This window comes from Lynx canadensis, chromosome C1 (genome assembly GCF_007474595.2).
Source record: "Lynx canadensis isolate LIC74 chromosome C1, mLynCan4.pri.v2, whole genome shotgun sequence".
Classification (NCBI taxonomy): Eukaryota; Metazoa; Chordata; class Mammalia; order Carnivora; family Felidae; genus Lynx; species Lynx canadensis.
Genome location: NC_044310.1, coordinates 45,626,902 through 45,645,009, shown reverse-complemented (window position 1 = coordinate 45,645,009; position 18,108 = coordinate 45,626,902). Strand labels below are relative to the sequence as shown.

At 43.7% G+C, this 18,108-nt stretch overlaps 1 protein-coding gene across 1 annotated transcript in view; it reads left to right on the top strand.

Moving 5' to 3' along the window:
- Nucleotides 1-18,108, top strand: part of FYB2 (FYN binding protein 2) — a 129,136-nt gene that overhangs the window by 76,978 nt on the left and 34,050 nt on the right. The window contains exons 6-9 of the mRNA XM_030324739.1: nucleotides 6,041-6,075; nucleotides 9,232-9,263; nucleotides 13,097-13,199; nucleotides 15,898-16,060. Of these exons, the coding sequence (XP_030180599.1) occupies nucleotides 6,041-6,075; nucleotides 9,232-9,263; nucleotides 13,097-13,199; nucleotides 15,898-16,060 (333 nt within the window). The remainder of the gene's footprint in view (nucleotides 1-6,040; nucleotides 6,076-9,231; nucleotides 9,264-13,096; nucleotides 13,200-15,897; nucleotides 16,061-18,108) is intronic.

Genomic DNA, 18,108 nt, shown 5'->3' with positions numbered 1-18,108 from the left:
CTCTCTCTCCCTCTTCCTCTGCACCCCCCCTTCTCTCTCTCTCAAGATAAAAAACATTTAAAAAATGCTTGAGTAATTATGAACATGACTGAAACACACACAAAAAATAGTTTTATTTTATTTTTGGAAGAAATGGAATGTCTCTGCAAAGAAATGGAAGATGTAAAAAAAAAAAAAAGAAACAGAAACGTTAGAAGTAAAGAATACAATAAAAAATAAAAAGCTTACTGGATGGGCTTAGCAGAATGAGGAGAATAGAAGAATCCATGAACTTGAAAGAAATGATAGAAAGTATCCAATCTGAACAGCATGGAGAAAAGCGATTGGGGGAGGGGTGATGAACAGAGATTCAAGGACCTGTGGGACTATGACTTAAATTGTAGTACTGGAAAGATTGGGGAAAGGATGCTACTGAAGAAGTACTTGAAGAAATGATAACTGAAAACTTCCCAAATTTGGTAAAAGGCTTAAAAGATTGAAGAAGCCAAGAAAACCCCAAAGAAGATAAACCTAATCTACACAAAAACATAATCAAACTTCTAAAAATAAAAAGTAAACCTCTTGAAAGTAGCAAAGAAATGATATATTACCTATAGGTGGAAAACAATTTGAATGACTGAATTTCTCCTCAGAAACCTTGAAAGCTAGAAGGAAGTGGCACAACATTTTTCAAGTGCAAGAAGAAAAGAACTGTCAATCCAGAATCCTATTACCAGTGAAAATATCCTTGAAGATTGAAGGGGAAATCAAGACATTCTCAAATGAAGGAAAACTAAGAAAATTTGTTAGAGCAGACCTATCCTGAAAGAATGGCTAAAGGAAGCTTTCTAAACAGAAAAGAAATGATAAAAGGAAGGATCTTGGACCATCAGTTCAGGAGAAAAAACAATGGAAAAGAATACAAATGTGAGTAAATGTGACATACTTTTCTTCTTTTGAATTTTCTAAGTTATGTTTGCTGGTTGAAGCAAAAACTGTTAACATTGTCTGATGTATCTAAATGTATATAAAAGAAATATGTAAGACCATTATAAGGAAAGGGTTAAGGGATGTAAAAGAAAGTAAGGTTTCTATACTTCACATTAACTGATAAAATGTCCACACCAGTAGACTGTGATAAGTTATGTGTACATATAGTGTAATCCATAGAACAACCACTAAAACAGGTATACAGTAAGATATAATTTAAAAAACACTACAGATAAAAAATAATTCAAAAAAAAATGCTCAAATAACCCATAAGAAAACAGGAAATCTCAGAAGAGCAAATAACAGAATAAACAAAAAATAAAAAATAAAAGGCTGACTTAAGCCCTAACATATCAATGATTGCCTTAATTACATTAAATGTAAATTGTCTAAATATGCCAATGAAAAGAAAGGGATTGGCAGATGTAAATTTAATCCAAAGAATGTAGGTATGGCTATATTAATAACAGATAAAGTAAACTTCAGAGCACAGAAAATTATGAGAGATTCAGAAAGACATTATGTAATAAGAAAAGGGTCAATCCATCAAGAAGACAGAACAATCCTAAATGTGTGTTCACCGAGCTCCAGAGCTGTAATATATGTGAAGCAGAAACCGAAAGAAGAAATAGACAAATACGCTCATAGTTTGAGACTTTAACACCCCTCTCTCCACATTGACAGAACACCTACTCAGAAAATCATTAAGGATACAGAAGAATTCAGCCACACCATCAAGCAACAAGATCTAACTGATATCTATAGAATGCACAACAGGAGCAGAATACATATACTTTCAAGCACCCATAAACATATACAAAGATAGACTATATTCTGGCCATAAAACAAATCTCAACACATTTTGAAAACTTGAAATCATAGTGTATTTTCACAATGTAATCAAACTGGAAATCAGTAGCCAAAAGATAACAGAAAACTCTCTAAACACTTAGAACCAAAATCACACCTTTCTAAGTAATCCATGGGTCAGAAAGTCTCAAGGGTAACCAAAATATATATTGAACTTAATGAAAATGAAAATATATAAAAATCTGTGGGACATAGCCTAAGGAATGCAGAGGAGAAATTAAAAGCACTAAATGTTTACACTAAAAAATAGGAAAATCTTTAAATCTAAGACCTTACCTCAACACAGAAAAAGAGAAAAATAAATCTAAAACAAGGGGAATGAACAAAAGAAAGATCAAGAACAGAAATAAATGAAATTGAAAACAGAAAAGCAATAGAGAAAATCAATGAAAGCAAAAGCTTGTTCCTTGAAAAGATCAATAAAATTGACAAATGTCTAGCAAGAGTAACAAAGAAAGAGAGAAAGAAGACACAAATGAACGATATCAAGAATGAAACAGAGATACCATTACAAACCCTGCAGACATCAAAAGGGCAGTAAGGATATTATGAACAATTCTACACGTCTAAAGTTGACAACTTGAAGAAGGAACAGTTCTACAAAAAGCTCACAGTACCTCAAGTTACCTAGTATAAATCATTTGAATAGCCCTGTGACTGCTAAGGACATTGAATCCATGATTTTAAAACTCCCCCCAAAAAGCTATAACACTGTGTCAACAATACTTGAATTAAAATTTTTAAGTAAATAAAAAACTAAATTCCCAAAAAAGGCTATCTCAAATTCTAGGGACTTTTCACTGGAAAATTCTGTCAAATGTTTAAAAATGAATTAACACCAATTCTACACAGTGTTTCCAAGAAAAACGGAAGAGGAGGAAACACTTGCTGATTCATTTTAAGAAGCTGATGTTACCGATACCAGACCTAGACAGAGACCACAAGAATAATACTGCAGATTAACATCTTTTGTGAGTATAGTCAGAAAAATCCTTAGCAAAATATTAGAAAATAGAATTCAGCAAGATATAAAATAGAATTATACCATAATCAAATGTTGTTTATTTCAGGGATAAAGCTGGTTCAATATTCAAAAATTAATCAATGAAATCCTTAATGACAGCCTAAAGAAGAAAAATCACAATCATCTCAATCTGTGCAAAAAAAGCATTTGACTGATTCAACACCCATTATGATAACTTTTTCCTCAGAAAAACAGGAATAGAGAGGAACTTCCTCAACTTGAAAAAAAGCATTTGCAAAAAAGCCTACAGCTAACATGATGCTTAATGGAGAGGTACTGAATACTTTCCCCCTGAGATTGGCAACAAGGCAAGGATGTCCACTCTTAACCGCACCTATTCAACATTTGCTAGAAGTTCTAGCCAATGCAATAAGTCAAGAAAAGGAAATGAATGGTATACAAATCAAAGAATTAAACTGTCCTTATTTGCAGATCACAGGATTGTCTAGGTAGAAAATCCCAAGGAATTTCCCCCCCCCCCAAAAAAAAAATTCTCAGAACTGGTAAATGAATTCAATAAGGTTACGGGATACAAAATGGACATTTAAAAAATCCTATTTCTATATCCTAGCAATGGACACAATAAAATCAGAAAATTTCATAACATTTACAATTTCTCAAGGAAGATAAATACTTAGACTTAAATCTAACAAGATGTTACAAGACCATCCCCCCTGGGGTGCATAGCTCAACACAAAGCTCCAAGCCTTTCTGAGGCTTTGCCCTTTTGTATAGAACTGGGGTAAGCAGGGTTTAAGCTTTTCTAGAAGCTCTGCAGAATTGTCCTCAGAGGTCATTTAGACCAGCCATTCAGACTGTGCTTCCTGAGGAGTACTAGAAACCCTTGAGGATAACATTAATAAGAGTTCTACCCATCATTGTGGGTGCTATTCGATTTAAATGAATGAATCGTGGCCGGAAGGAAGTTTGAAGGCCATTTGCTAACTGAATGACCTTGGGAAAGTAATGTCACTCTCTGGGCATCTGCTTCCTCATTAGTGAAATGTATCACTGGTGATCACTGTACGAATTAAGTGAAATCATGCATTTACACATTTAGCTTAGTGCCTGCTCTCTGTAAGTGTAAAAAAATATTAGCCACTGCTGCTTCTTGTTTCTGTATATTACTAGTAATAGTGCTCTCACCTCCTGGTTTTCCAAGGCCACACAGAGAGTTAGCACGTGGAGAAAAAGCCAACGGCTGTGGTCATTTTATGGTACGGGCCGTTGGAGGGTGCCAAAGACCATCTTCTGATAGGTTCCTTTTTCCCCAGCTGGGATAAGGATCTTCAGTGGAGAGAGAGGGCTCCAGTGCTGTGGGCTGCATCTTCCTGTTATGTCCTAGTCCCTTCCTAACCCTTGGGGTACAGTCCTTTGTCCTTTATATTCCTACCTTAGGAGCAAGTTGTGATGGCAAAACTTATCATTGGGGCACCTCCACTTTGTTAAAGAGCATCGTCAGATTATGAATCCGTCATTTACTCCGTGTGTACTTTTGTGTCCTAGCCTTGGCAAGTAAGATTCCTCTGAGCCTTGGTTTCCCCATCTCTAAGACAGAATAATAATATCTCCCCTCTCCCCAGGTGGCAACGAGAAGCAAGAAGATCATGATTTATTAATTCTTTGAAAAGCAAAAAATAGTAAATAAGTTAGGGGAGGGAAATTACCATTTTTAAAGTTGGAAAAGCCATACTTGGAATGGGCATGGAGTAAATTGCATCGTAAGCAAATATGATTGTAATGTATTAATGGCTAAACAAAGGTTTTAAAGCAAGCAATAGCAAGGTGTAATACCTTTTGATTCACAAATCAGTAAAAAGTAAAAGTGTACAGTTACTCATGTTGAAGCACATAGTATTAATCATACGTAGAGAATCTTAGGTCTTTGTTCAGTAGTCACTTGTAGGCAATCCCTAAAGAAAGCCTAGGATTTCATTTCTTTTATCAATGGACTACCTGTGTAGAATGATGATGGCTGAGAAATGCAACATATTGTTTGGTCAGTTTGTTAAACAAAACCTTTAGGACCCTAGCAGCAAGAAAGAAAAGAAAAACAGGGAGAGCCCTACCTATTATGCCCATATATTCATTAGCAGGAAGGAAAAAACTTTTATAGATGACATTTCAAGAAAGAACATTCAAATAAGCAAATTTATCAAAAAAAACCCATCACTTTCTATACAATGTCTGGTGCTCTGCTAAGTATGTTCCATTTCTTACATCATCTCCTTTAACCTCCCCATTAACTGTGTAAGGAGGTTTCCCATTGACTACCTTTCTCAAATGAGCACACTGAGACTCAAGAAAATGAAGGAATTTGTCTGCAATCCCATAGATGGGAAGTGGCAGGACTGGGCTCTGAACCCACATTCTTGCCACTCCTTGGCGTTTGCTAATCATTAAGGTTGGGATCACATCACTCAATACGTTCCACAGAACTCTCAGAAACAATCGAAAGGAATTCCAACCTTAGCTGGTGGCCAGTCTCCTCTTTTCAAGAGGTGCTAAGGAAGGTTGCCTGGGTGGCGCAATCAGTTAAGTGTCCTACTTCAGCTCAGGTCATGATCTCGTCGTTAGTGAGATGGAGCCCTGCATGGGGCTCTGCTCTGACTGGAGCCTGCTTCAGATTCTGTGTCTCCCTCTTTCTCTGCCCCTACCCTGCCTGTGTCCGTCCATCCTCCCTCCCCTCCCCCTCTCTCTCTCAAAAGTAAACAATAAAAAAAAAAAAGATACTAAGGAAACAAAACAGTCATAGAGTAAAACACTTATAACTGTGCTATGGAGTTCATTTTGTTGAAGTTAGATTTAGGCTTTTTTTTTTTTTTTTTTGGAGGGGGGTCCTTTTTTCCCTTCCCTTCCAAGTTCCCCTTCTTACGGCTACCACGAAATTTCAGTGCTCTCTCCTAAGCTTTGGGTGCACATCTGTTTACCAAAACAGGACACTGAAAGTTGTTTCAAGTGTTTTCACTGACTCTATATTCCATCCTGGAAATCCCCACATGGATTAAAGCCCTGATCAGTGACCCGAGAGTTTCCCAAACCGTGTAGACAAAGCCTACGTTCTGAAGGCTGAGAAAACTGAGCTCTGCAGTCTTGCGTAATCGCTTGAATCCTGGGTGCTGTACGGAATGGGTGAATACACTGCCTTTGATATAATTTTTTTCGTATTTATTTTAGCAACTTACGAAGTCGAAATTGAAGAACTGCGAAAGGTATTGTTTGCTCTTTTTACCAACTTTATAACTACAACAGGTATACAGAATTGATTGTAAAGTATTTTGTTTTTATGAGCAAGGAGAAAAGCCTTTGCTTTTGGTTTTCCCCTGATTCCTGAGGGTTTTCCAAGACTCCAGCTGTTAAGATTCTGTAGCCTAAGGCCTGTAATAACAGAGATAGAAAATGTGGAAGGGGGAGAGAATCTGGTCCCAATCCATTCTAAGCCCCTTATCTATGGCGGCCAGCATCAACCGGCCTTTAATAACTGTCCCTTCAGAGAGAGGACTGCTGTGGCACAAGCCAAATGCGCATATCTGTGTTTTCACGAGAATGACCAGCCCTTTGAAGGCACATTTTCTGGCTCCTCGTGGGCACAGTGTAGGTGCCACCTTGGAACAGCTTGATTAGGGTTCAGGCAGAATCACTGCTGGCCTCAATCCCAGCCCCTGGCTGTGTGATCTTGAACCTCCATTTCCTCACCTGTAAAATAGAGATAATAGAAGTACCCATGGGTACCTGGGTGGCTCAGTGGGTGAAGCATCCGACTTTGGCTCAGGTCATGATCTCACAGTTTGTGAGTTCAAGCCCCACATAGGGCTCTGTGCTGACAGTTCAGAGCCTGGAGCCGGCTGCGGATTGGGTGTCTCCCTCTCTCTCTCTGCCCCTCCCCTGCTCATACTCTGTCTCTCTCTCTCTCTCAAAAATAAATAATCATTTTATGGGGCGCCTGGGTGGCTCGGTTGGTTAAGCATCCGACTTCGGCTCAGGTCATGATCTCACAGTCTTTGAGTTCGAGTCCTGCATCGGGCTCTGTGCTGACAGGTCAGAGCCTGGAGCCTCTTCAGATTCTGTGTCTTTCTCTCTCTCTCTCTGCCCCTCCCCCGCTCACACTCTGTTTCTGTCTCTCAAAAATAAATAAACATTAAAAAAATTTTAAAAAAATCATTTTAAAAAATTTTTAAAAAATAAAAAGAAGTACCAGCATCTGGGGTCATTGTAGGAATGAGAATAAGGTAAATTCAGGTGAACAGTTTAATAGTAAGTGCTGGCTTCTGTTGCAGTCATGAGCCCCAGTTATGTCTGTGTAAAATGTGTAGTCTCTGTAAGGACAGGAAGCATATGCCTTGTGGTTACCATATCTTCTGTAGTAGATGCTCATCATTGCTGGGAGAACTCAGAGTAGGTAAGTGCCTGGCACACAGTAGGTGCTAACTTCATGTTGTGGGTCAAAGTTTACTCTTTTCTCATTGGTTTCATTTAGTCAAATCTTACATCTTTCTGCTTGCTTTCTTACACTTGCTGCAAAGGACTGTTCATTAGTGGGTACGCTTTATAGCTAGAAAACTATAAATGATTGTTGTTCTTATTAACAAGGGTAGAACCATTCTGATTTTAAAAAGCTTCCAGAAACAAACCAAAAAAAAAACTGGCTTCAGTTATCTGGCAGCATCACCAAATGATAAACTTTTCTGCACAGGTGAAATCCATAAATAGCTAAATCGATTCAAAATTTAAAAAGCTTGAAAGTATTTTTAACTTTTAAGTCTTAACTTAGAGACATGAATTGCGTTCACTCAGTATTCGTTTTTATTTATTTTGAGGGGGAGAGGGAGAGAAAGCACAAGCAGGAGAGGCCCAGAGAGAAGGAGAGACAGAATCTCAGGCAGGCTCCACACCATCAGTGCAGAGCCCGATGTGGGGCTCGAACTCATGAACCGTGAGATCGTGCCGTGAGCCAAGATCAAGAGTCGGATGCTTAACCCACTGCGCCACCCAGGCGCCCCTGTTGATCTCGGTATTCTTAACTGGGTGGGTAGAATCTGACTTCACCTTTTCTTGATGACGTGGAATCCTCTGGAACATAATGGACTGAGTGGGCATAGTTCACGCTCTTCTTGGTGAAACGCTTTTGGGCCCTTGTTAGGTGTTCGGAGCTAGATCCCTTCACATCCGACCACCACAAGGGTGTTTGCTGTCTCCTGTCGGACAGTTAGGATTTCTTTGTCAATACCTTTGTGTCTGGAAGGGAGTCTTTCACGTGGAAAAGCACGTGCCGAGTCCTTATTGTGTGTCAGGCACTGGTGCAAACGTGGGAGCACTTAATCCTCAGTGTTCCCCACCGAGGTAGTATCTCTGCTTCATTTCCCAGGTGAGAACTCAAGGCTCAGAGAGAAAACAACCTGTGAGTAACGCAGCAGAGGTCCCTCTGACGTGTTATTTTACCTGTGCTGCCATCCAGTTTGTTAGAATTCTCTGGAAAATTGGGGCGCCTGGGTGGCACAGTCGGTTAAGCGTCCGACTTCAGCCAGGTCACGATCTCGCGGTCCGTGGGTTTGAGCCCCGCGTCGGGCTCTGGGCTGATGGCTCAGAGCCTGGAGCCTGTTTCCGATTCTGTGTCTCCCTCTCTCTCTGCCCCTCCCCCGTTCATGCTCTGTCTCTCTCTGTCCCAAAAATAAATTAAAAACGTTGAAAAAAAAATTTAAAAAAAAAAAAAAGAAAAGAAAAACCAGTAGTCCCCGAATGAAGGCTTGTGGGGTTACCCTCAAAGGAGGGTAAATGAGCTATGAGGCTGGTCTTGGTGGCAGCATTTTCGAGGCTTAGATATTTTCTGTTTGCTTCAGTATTCTTGTCTAGATTCAGAATAATGAATGAATCAGATCTGTGCGACGACTGAATAAACGAGGAGCTCTGTTGTGGTCACTGGGACGTAATTTTAACAGAGCCAAATCTAGATCATATGAGAGCTGACTTTGGATCAAGGTGGGGCACGACCAGCAAGGGAGAGTCCCCAGCATGGCTTACATACTCATTTACCACTTCTGCCCACTGAAACATTGCCCCAATATCCCAAGCACATATTTCCTCAAGTGACCAGAAAGTCTTTCCTCTACGGAGGCCCTCCTGGAAAAGCATGTAGAGGACAATGAGTTCTCCTAAGCAAATTACACATTTCTTCTGGCGTGTGCCATAGCTTTGGGGGTGCTTGTTTTCCTCTCATGGTTCCTGGAAATTTCTGTTGTCCGTGTCTGCCTTTGCTCTGTCCTCGGGCCTCACCTCATCTTTTGTTCAAGTCTCTAATGGGCTGTAGCCAAACAACAAAGGCATGGTTTGGATTGATTTATGAAAATGACCAGTTTCCTCTTTACTTTCAGCCTTGGAAGAGTGGTCTCCGTGGAGAATTTAGGTGAGTTTTACCTTCAAATGGAAAAACATTTATCCAACCACTGACCCTCTGATGACTGAACTAGTTTTCCTCAGTGGGCCAGCTGTGCTTTCCTCAGTGGGCCAGCTGGGCAAACTGGCCTGGTTCAGCCTCCCTCATGCCCGGCAAGGTGCCTGGTACAGAGAAGGTGCTCAGGGCTCCTGCCCGGCCTTTGCTTCCTGCCTCGTTCTAGCCCACGCCAAACTCACCAGCAAACACTTAACTGAGACCCCCACGTCACTAGCCAGTCACTTTCTAACTGCGGGGACTGCAGCAGTGGTGCGATATGACCACTACCCTCAGGGGCTCCTGGGTTGTGGGAGTCACACGAATAGGCATAAAACCATCACGTGACTCCCCAAGACCTTAGTTTCCCAAATCCAGCGTGCTGTTTCGAGTCTCTGTGCCTTTACTCCCCAACTTGATGATCTGGCAAACATCGACCATCAGACACCCCCTCCTGTAAGAAGCCTTCCCAATTCCCCTCCTTCAGAGAGAAGTACCCAGCCCCTTCCCTGTAAGGTCACAAGTTGGCGCTGACATCGCTGTATGTCGTTTATTTGCTAACATGCCGGTTCATCCTCACTCTCCTCTACCTCCTTCCCGTCGGAGCTCCTTGTGAGGAGGGCCCATGTTGTCTTGTTCTTGGTATTGCTAAAACCTCTTTTACGGGTGCGTTCAGAGCATGGTCTTGGCAAAGGCATTACCGGCCTCTTACCCGCCTCTTGAGTCTGTCACTCTTCCTCTGGAGTTATTTTTAATACATTAGGGTAAACACGGTCAGTGAACTCTGGAGAAGTATCAAAATTTTCTGACCGAGGATACGAACGCAAGCAATGGATCATAGGGGAAGCCCGTTTCATGTTTCTCCTTGAGTTCTGGCCTGCCTGCCTCAATTCATGGTCCCCATAATTACCCTCTAGCAGGGTGCTGGGCACTTGGTAAGCACATGTCGAGTGATTCGTTCACTGTTTATTGAGCTTTACCTCTGTTCAGATGCCGCTAGATTCTGAAGTCCAAAAATGAATAGAATATATTCTCTGCCTTTGGTTCAAGAGGGGAGTGGAGGGGCGCCTGGGTGGCGCAGTCGGTTGAGCGTCCGACTTCAGCCAGGTCACGATCTCGCGGTCCGTGAGTTCGAGCCCCGCATCAGGCTCTGGGCTGATGGCTCAGAGCCTGGAGCCTGCTTCCGATTCTGTGTCTCCCTCTCTCTCTGCCCCTCCCCCGTTCATGCTCTGTCTCTCTCTGTCCCAAAAATAAATAAACGTTGAAAAAAAAAATTAAAAAAAAAAAAAAAAAAAAAGAGGGGAGTGGAGGCCAGAATGGCTGGGGGTCAGGAGCTATTTGGAGGCAGATGACCACATAAGTAGGACTTTGCAATATAATATAATCACTGCTAAGAGGTTATAGAAGCCCAGAGATGAGGCTCTGGGCCCCCTTTCTTGAAGAGTTGACAGTTGAGTTTATTCTTGAAAGACCTGTAGGAATTGGCCAGGTGAAAATGTCGGAATGTATGTTCCAGGCCCAAGGAAAAGTAGGAGCAAAGACATACTGTTCAACAGTGAGGCTGGTCCAGGAATCCACAAACAAAGATCAGGCCCGAGCATAAGGTGCAGTGTGGGAGCAGCAGGAACGAAGCCAGGGGCGCGTACAGAGCGGGATCCAGGAGGGCCCACGCTGTCTATTTGCCATTTAGACCAGCCCCATCCGATGGAACTATAAGGCAAACCACAGATGTCATTTAAGAGTTTTCTGGTAGCTGTATGTTAAAAAGTAAAAAGAAACAGGTGAAATTAATGTATTTCATTGATCCCAGTATACCAAAATATTCTTTCAACATGTAATCAATACTGAGGTATTTTATAGTATTGTATTCATGCCAAGTCTTCAAGATCCAGATATGTTTTATACTTCCAGCTCATTTTGAACCTGATACATTTCAAGTGCTCAAGAGCCACACCTGGATAGTAGTCACTATTGGATGGCACAGATTTAGACTTTATACTATAGATCGGGGGGGAATTACAAGTTTCAAAGCAGGGATAATGTACCCCATTTCCTTATAGTCTCCCTAGAAGTCACAATATCGAATTGGATTTGATGACCATTTACGGAGGTCCAGTTGTGTAGAAAGTACCAGACAAGGGCCTGAGGGACAGGAAGATAGGTTACAAAGGACATAATGTCAACAAGGCAGGTAATGCTTCAGGAGAAATACCAGCAGCGTGCGGTGAGAACGTGAGAATCGGGTACTTCTGACATAGCAAATGCTTCCATGAAGAAAAGTACACCGACAATTATTGAGGGCCCATTATGTGCTCTGAACAGTGCTAGGCTTTCAACATTTTTATCACATTTCATTCTCATGGTAACCGTGGAGATTGGCACCGTGACCATTCATTTATAAATGATACAATTTGATTTTTTAGACAGGTAAGTCTTAGACTTTCAGAAAGGGGGATGGTGGGGATTAGAACCCAGCCCTCCTTCACAGCCCCTGATCATCACAGAACTAGCATATGGCCTTAAAGGTGGGCGTGTGTGCTCAGTTATGAGATGCATGAAGGAAACTCCTTAAAACTCTTGCCGTTGTCGTTCAGAACAGCGCTCTCTCTGGTGCTTTTCCTCCCTTGGTGGCCCCTCTCTGATTTTCTTTGAGGGCTCCTCTCCTTCTGCCTTCCATATAATTGTGGCTGTAAATCTAGTTCACTATGCCAGAAGCAGAAGTTCTCATATGGGTGTTGATGTTCTCCAGCATTCTGTCCCTTGGTCCTCTGTCCCGGTTCTTCATGACACCGTCCGCCCTGCCTCTCTTACACTCCCTCCGGTGCAGCTGCCATCTGTATTCTCGTGCACGGCGGTCGTTCGTTTCCTTCGGGAGTACTAAGTACCACTCTGTGCCAGGACTGTGCTATTGCCGCCATGGATTACACGGCACTAGTGCTGGGATACAGAAATCACAGAGCTCTGCCTCCTTGTAACTTGTTAGTTTACCAGGCAAAGTGAACGAACTGGAGGCAGATCCATAGACAATGGGTTAAGGTACAAGATGGAAGGACACGTTATTGGGGCAGCAGATAAGAAGGTAGGACTGGGAGAATCAGGAAAGGATTCTTGGAGGTAAGATTCGGAGAAATTCAGACACATTGAGAACAAATTGCCGCCATGTTTTCCAGCAATAGAAGATGTGGAAGGCATGTCTGATCAGGGAAATAGTAAATAAAAAGGGAGATTTGCAGGGCACCTGGGTGACTGTCGGTTAAGCATCGGACTCTAGACTTCAGTTCGGGTCATGATCTCATGGTTGTGAGATCGAGCCCCGCGTCAGGGTCTGCGTTGACTTCACGGAGCCTGCTTGGGGTCCCGCCCCCCCGCCCCCCCGACAAAAAAAAAAAAAGAAAAAAACTTAAAAAGATAAAAGGAAGAACTGCTTCAACTAGGCTGGTAGGTTTGGGGAATGTGAGAGTCTAGAGCAAAAGTGGAGGGAAGGAGCAGAGGGAGACGAGGTTGGAAAGAAAGGTTGCAGTAAGATCACAATGGGCTTATATTTTATCCTATAGTCAGTGGCGAGTTCCTAGGGAGATTTTAAGCAGGGATTCGTTCTGGCATTGACTGGAGCAGATAGAAACTCAACGAGATGATCTAATGGGTGACCTGATCCTCATCTTAGAAGAAGGTGGGGAGAGAAGAGGGATTATTGATGTCTGTTTAAATTCATTTTTTCCATTCATTTCCTTGAAGTGGGGGGGGGGGAGCACACTGTGATCTAAACACTCTAAACCTGACTTTTTCCCTGCTATCTCTTCACCTCTAAGCCCTACACATGAAGATGAAGGTAAAAAAGAGAAGGAAAAGGAGCTGTGTGAATTGGGACCTCGAAAACCAGAAAGGGATCTACATTCAAGCCGTCTTTTCGAGGTATCCGTGTTCTAGGGTTCCGGGCCAACAGAACAGTCCAGCCATGTTATAGGAGCAGTTCATGGAGGGACCTTTCCGAGGCTGTGACAGCAGCTGTCCAGAGTCAGAAGACGCAGCGGGTGGTGGGTGTTTTACCAAAGAAATGAACGTGACCGTAACACAGAGCTCTAGGCTTGGATTTTCCACTCAGTAGTCCTGAAGCAGGCCTTAGGAGACGGGCTGGGACTAGTGTGGATTCAGCCAAGTGCCCTGGGGGCAAGACATAAAGGGACAGCCATTTGGGTGCTCTGCCCTGCAAAAGAAGGAGCCTGGAGGAGGGGCCTCCTTCAGGCCCGTACTCCGTACTCCGGCTTAAAACAACTTCCTTTCTCAACTAGGCCATCTCATGTGGAAAAGAAAAAGAAATAATCTGTACCCAGTTATCTTCAGCCCCATCCTGATTCTGTCTCGTTAGTGATGATAAAAAGAAGTAATGTACGTAAAAATGCTTGGTAAACCCTAAGCTACCATAAAAATGAAAGGTGTTGTTAGTTATTACCTGTCCGCAAATATCACCTATATGCATATCTCTGTATCCATTTGACACTGTCCCCTTCAGAACAGCTGGAGTGGTCAGAGGCCTCGACAATTGCTACCACCCCGGCAGTTGTACCGCTCAGAACATTCTAAGAACCTATTTGAGATGTGCCTACCTTATGACCTCAGATCGTTTCAGTTCCATCTGCAGGGCTTGGGTGAATCCAACAGGCTGTCGGTGTCGTGGGCCTGGAGACCCAGGCTGGCCGGGTTGTGTGTTTATAGGGAGTCACAAAGCAGCATAATTCAAGGAAGAAATAAGTCACGAATTATGAAAGGCAGGGACCAGAGTTAGGGGGGCGGCGTTGCACGTGAGGCCGGAGAGAGGGCAAGCCCGTAAGTGGGCGAGGAGGCCGAGGTCAGGAAGGGGTTAATCAGGAGCATGCAAAAGGCAATAGGGGAGCAAGGTTAGGGATACCGACTGCGAAAGAGCAAAAGCAGGGATTTGTTCTTCATCCGTGCTGGCTGTTTGACGAGAGCCAGGTATGGGGTCAGGCCATCACTAAAGGGACATATTCCTGCTTTCCGAGAGTGGATTTGAGTTTGGGAATAAAAAGTATTTGGATTCTGTTACATAAACGTGGTGGGTGGAGTAGCAGTGGTGTTCGGGGTCAGATGTAAATGGTAAATCAGTAAAAACATAATCTGTGGTTCAGACTGAGCCTCCTCGGAAGCATTCCCAAGGACAGCCCGAGGGGAGCCCTGCCCCACTTTATTAGGGGCCACAGCGAAGGAAGGCAGTTCCACGAAGTTCCACGAAGGAAGGCACGTGTGTGAAACTGACTTTCTTCCCTGTCATTTTCCCCCATTAAAAACTTCATTCTTGGCTGTGTGACTTAAAAGAATGCCCCTCCTTGTACTGGCCTTTGAGTTTGCCCACGTCCCACCAAGACCTGGGGAGACCCCATCCTTTATATCCGTTAAATACGTTAGCTTTTTCCCAGTTACTCTCAGAGGTTATTGTCCTGGTCAAGCCTCCCGCCCACTTGGAGCCGGAAGGACCGTAATCTCCTCTCCCGGTGTCATCTGACAGATGGCCAGAAATGCTGTAATTCCCCTTGGTCCTTCCAGGGCCTCTTCCTGGTAATCCATCCAGATCTTTCTGAAATGCACATCCGCTCGGGTTGCTGCCCGAGGCTCAGTGGAGCCCACAGGCGGCCTCACCCACAAGACCCTGCATCACTCAGCCTCATTCTGTCCCATTTTTCACATCTCTTTTTTCCCCTCTTCCTTCCACTCCGCCCTCAGCGTCAGCCTCCATACTCTGGTCTGAGGACACTAACCCTTGACCAGACCCCCGTGGCTTTGCTCATGCTGATTTGTGCATCGGGTCTTCTTTTATCCCCTCAGTCGATCTCTTACTTACATTTTAAAATACGCTTTAATAAGACCTGCTTTGGTAGTCTTCCCCCACCCTGTCTCCCAGCCTAGAGAACTGACCTCCCCTCCTCTGCTTCCATCTCAGTGAACAATACAACTGTAAATAGCGCTGGCCCCGTGGTACCTTAATTGTTCCTGTGCATCGTCTCCGTGATCGCTGTAGAGGCCACCCTGCCCGTTGTATCAATCACCAGAACTCAGAGTTGGTGTCTGACAAACCCTGGAGGGAGGAGGGGTGAAAGGAAGTGAGGAGGAACAGAAAAATGGCAGGTGGGAAGATGAAATGTCAGGCCGAAGGAACACAGCATCCCTCGGTGGTCAAGAGAACGGGGCTGTGACCTCAAGCCCTGCCCTGATTGACTATTAGCTGTGAGACCAGAGGCCAGTTATTTAACCTTTCTAAACTCTTTATCGCATGGACTAATATTTTCCTAATGGGGTGTCATGGGGATGAGGTGAGATTAAATATAGGAAGAGCCTGCTTTGTCAGTGCTGTGTTTCATGCTGGTTGCCTCCAGGCGGGGGTGGGGGCTGCCTCCGTGCCGGGCCTTCGGTGACCATTCAGAGGCGAGCCAAAGACATCGTATGCATCCTTGTGAAACTTAGTCTAGGGAGACTGCGTTCAGTACCATAAGAGATCATTGCCGTCCGTGAGAAGTGAATGAATGAACAGCACAAGTCAGTGAAACACAGAGCAGGTAAATCCGAATTCAGCAGCACTCTCCCTGTTGCGTGCGTTTAGGGGGCTGCCTCTGGAGGGATGCTGGGAAGAAACAAGGTGATGAAGGTCCACGGAGGCAGCAGGAGCCCGCTGCCCGGGAAACAGGACACTGGGAGCATCATCGCTGTCCAGACAAAGCCTCGCCCCCATGACCCAAAGCTGGCCAGACACTCCTTAAGCCACGGTAAGTTGTGTTCTTCCTGGTTCTCTTCACCGTCACCACAGGATTCTAAAGTTGTGCGTGTCCACGATTGTAGATTAGTTTATAAATACTGAACATCTGTTATGTACCGGGTAACTCGCCCTAGTGACACGGGTATGCAGATCATGGAAAGAGCACTGGATGTAGAAGGAGACCAGAGTTCAAATCTTACTGGCTATGTAAGAAATAACTTCATATTCCTGCAGTGTTGCTTCATGCATAAAAAGGGCTCATACTGTGGACCTCACAGGGGTTTTGTCAGGGCCAGATCTGACCGTATGTCACATGATAGGTGCTCGGCAAATACTTTCTTTGTGTGTCTGCCAGCTCCTGTTGTTTTTTGTGGGCCAAAATAATTGACACAGTATGATATCATTAGCTGACTTTATTTAGGTTGTGTTTTACTTCATATTAGTCAAGACTCTTGATTATAGGTAACAATGATCACATCACATTGTGTTAAGCAAAAAAAAAAAAAAAAAAAAAAAAGAGGAGGCTCACTTTGAGGAAAGTCTGGCCATGGCGGGGTCCGCGTCCGCAGATAGAATACAAAGACTCAATATTACTTCTTCTCCTCTTGGCTTTTCCCCCTCTGGCATGGCTCCATTTTCAGACAAATCCTACCCTTCCGGAGGCGAGATGGCTTCTAGCATTAACGGGCTTATACCCTATCCTCTTGGGAACCCCAGAGGAACACTAGAAATTGTAACCTTCTCAGCCATTGGGAGAAAAGGCCCAGATCTGGGTTTACTGGCTCCGATTGGGTCACATGTCATCACTGATCCAGCCATCACGAATGGAAGCTATGATGCTGTGGTTGGCCCAGCCTGTGCCATAAACTCACCCCTGGAGCTGGGGGCAGAGTCACCTCTACCAAAACTGAGTAACTCAGATTGAAGGATTTCCCAAACAAAAGGAAAGGGCTATTATCGGGGAGAAAAAGAAGATAGCAGGTAGACAAAACAGATGTCCGCTCCAGCCCAATAAACCATGGCAAACCACTGACATTTCACATGTTACAAATCAGTTATGAGAAGAATAAAAACACAGTGATCACGAGATGGACTCAGGGCCCCTTAAAATCTGCCTTTGGACTAGTTGGCCACATCCCTGCATACTCTGCTATATTCTGTATTTCCCAAGTCACGTGTTTAAATGCCCCTGTAATTTTGCCCAATCTCTGTCTGGAATTCTCTACCTAATTCTCTACCTCCTGATGTCCTAGGCATCCTTCAAGATCTGTCTTAAAAGTCACTTCTTGGGACGCCTGGGTGGCTCAGTCGGTTAGGCGGCTGACTTCAGCTCAGGTCATGATCTCGCGGTCTGTGGGTTCGAGCCCCAGGTCGGGCTCTGTGCTGACAGCTCAGAGCCTGGAGCCTGCTTCCGATTCTGTGTCTCCCTCTCTCTCTGCCCCTCCCCTGCATGCTCTCTTTCTCAAATAATAAACATTAAAGTAAAAAAATTTTTTTAAAAAGTCACTTCTTCTGAGGTCTCCCTTCAGTCCATCCTCCTCTTCCTGCTCTCCAGGGACATAATTCCTCACTCCTTTCTGATTCCATCACTTGAAAACAGCAACCGAATGACCACATTTCCACATTAGGCTTTAGAGTGAAGCAGTTCTAGGACCCAGGACCACTGTATGCTAATCCCATAACCTTGGGAAGTTTATGGACTTTCATATGCAAATGGGAATAATACGCCTTATTTTCCAAGGCCCATTTGTCAATGCACATAAAGTATCTAGTTAGCGTGCTCAGTTAGTGTTAGTTCTCTTCGTTTATTTAGCGTGCTCAATTAGTGTTCGTTCTCTTCGTTTATTTCCTCATCTAAAAAAAGCAGAGCATCCCTTACGTTACAATTCATGGGCTATGTGTCTGTCTCCCATGGTACACGGTGGGCACCACGCGATCAGAGACCATGTGGTATTTTTCTCTGTATTTCTGCAACCTGGTACAGTGTCTTGCACACTGGAGAACCCCCGACAAAATGTTGTGAAAGGAAGGAATAAAAAAAGAAATCCAACTTCAGTG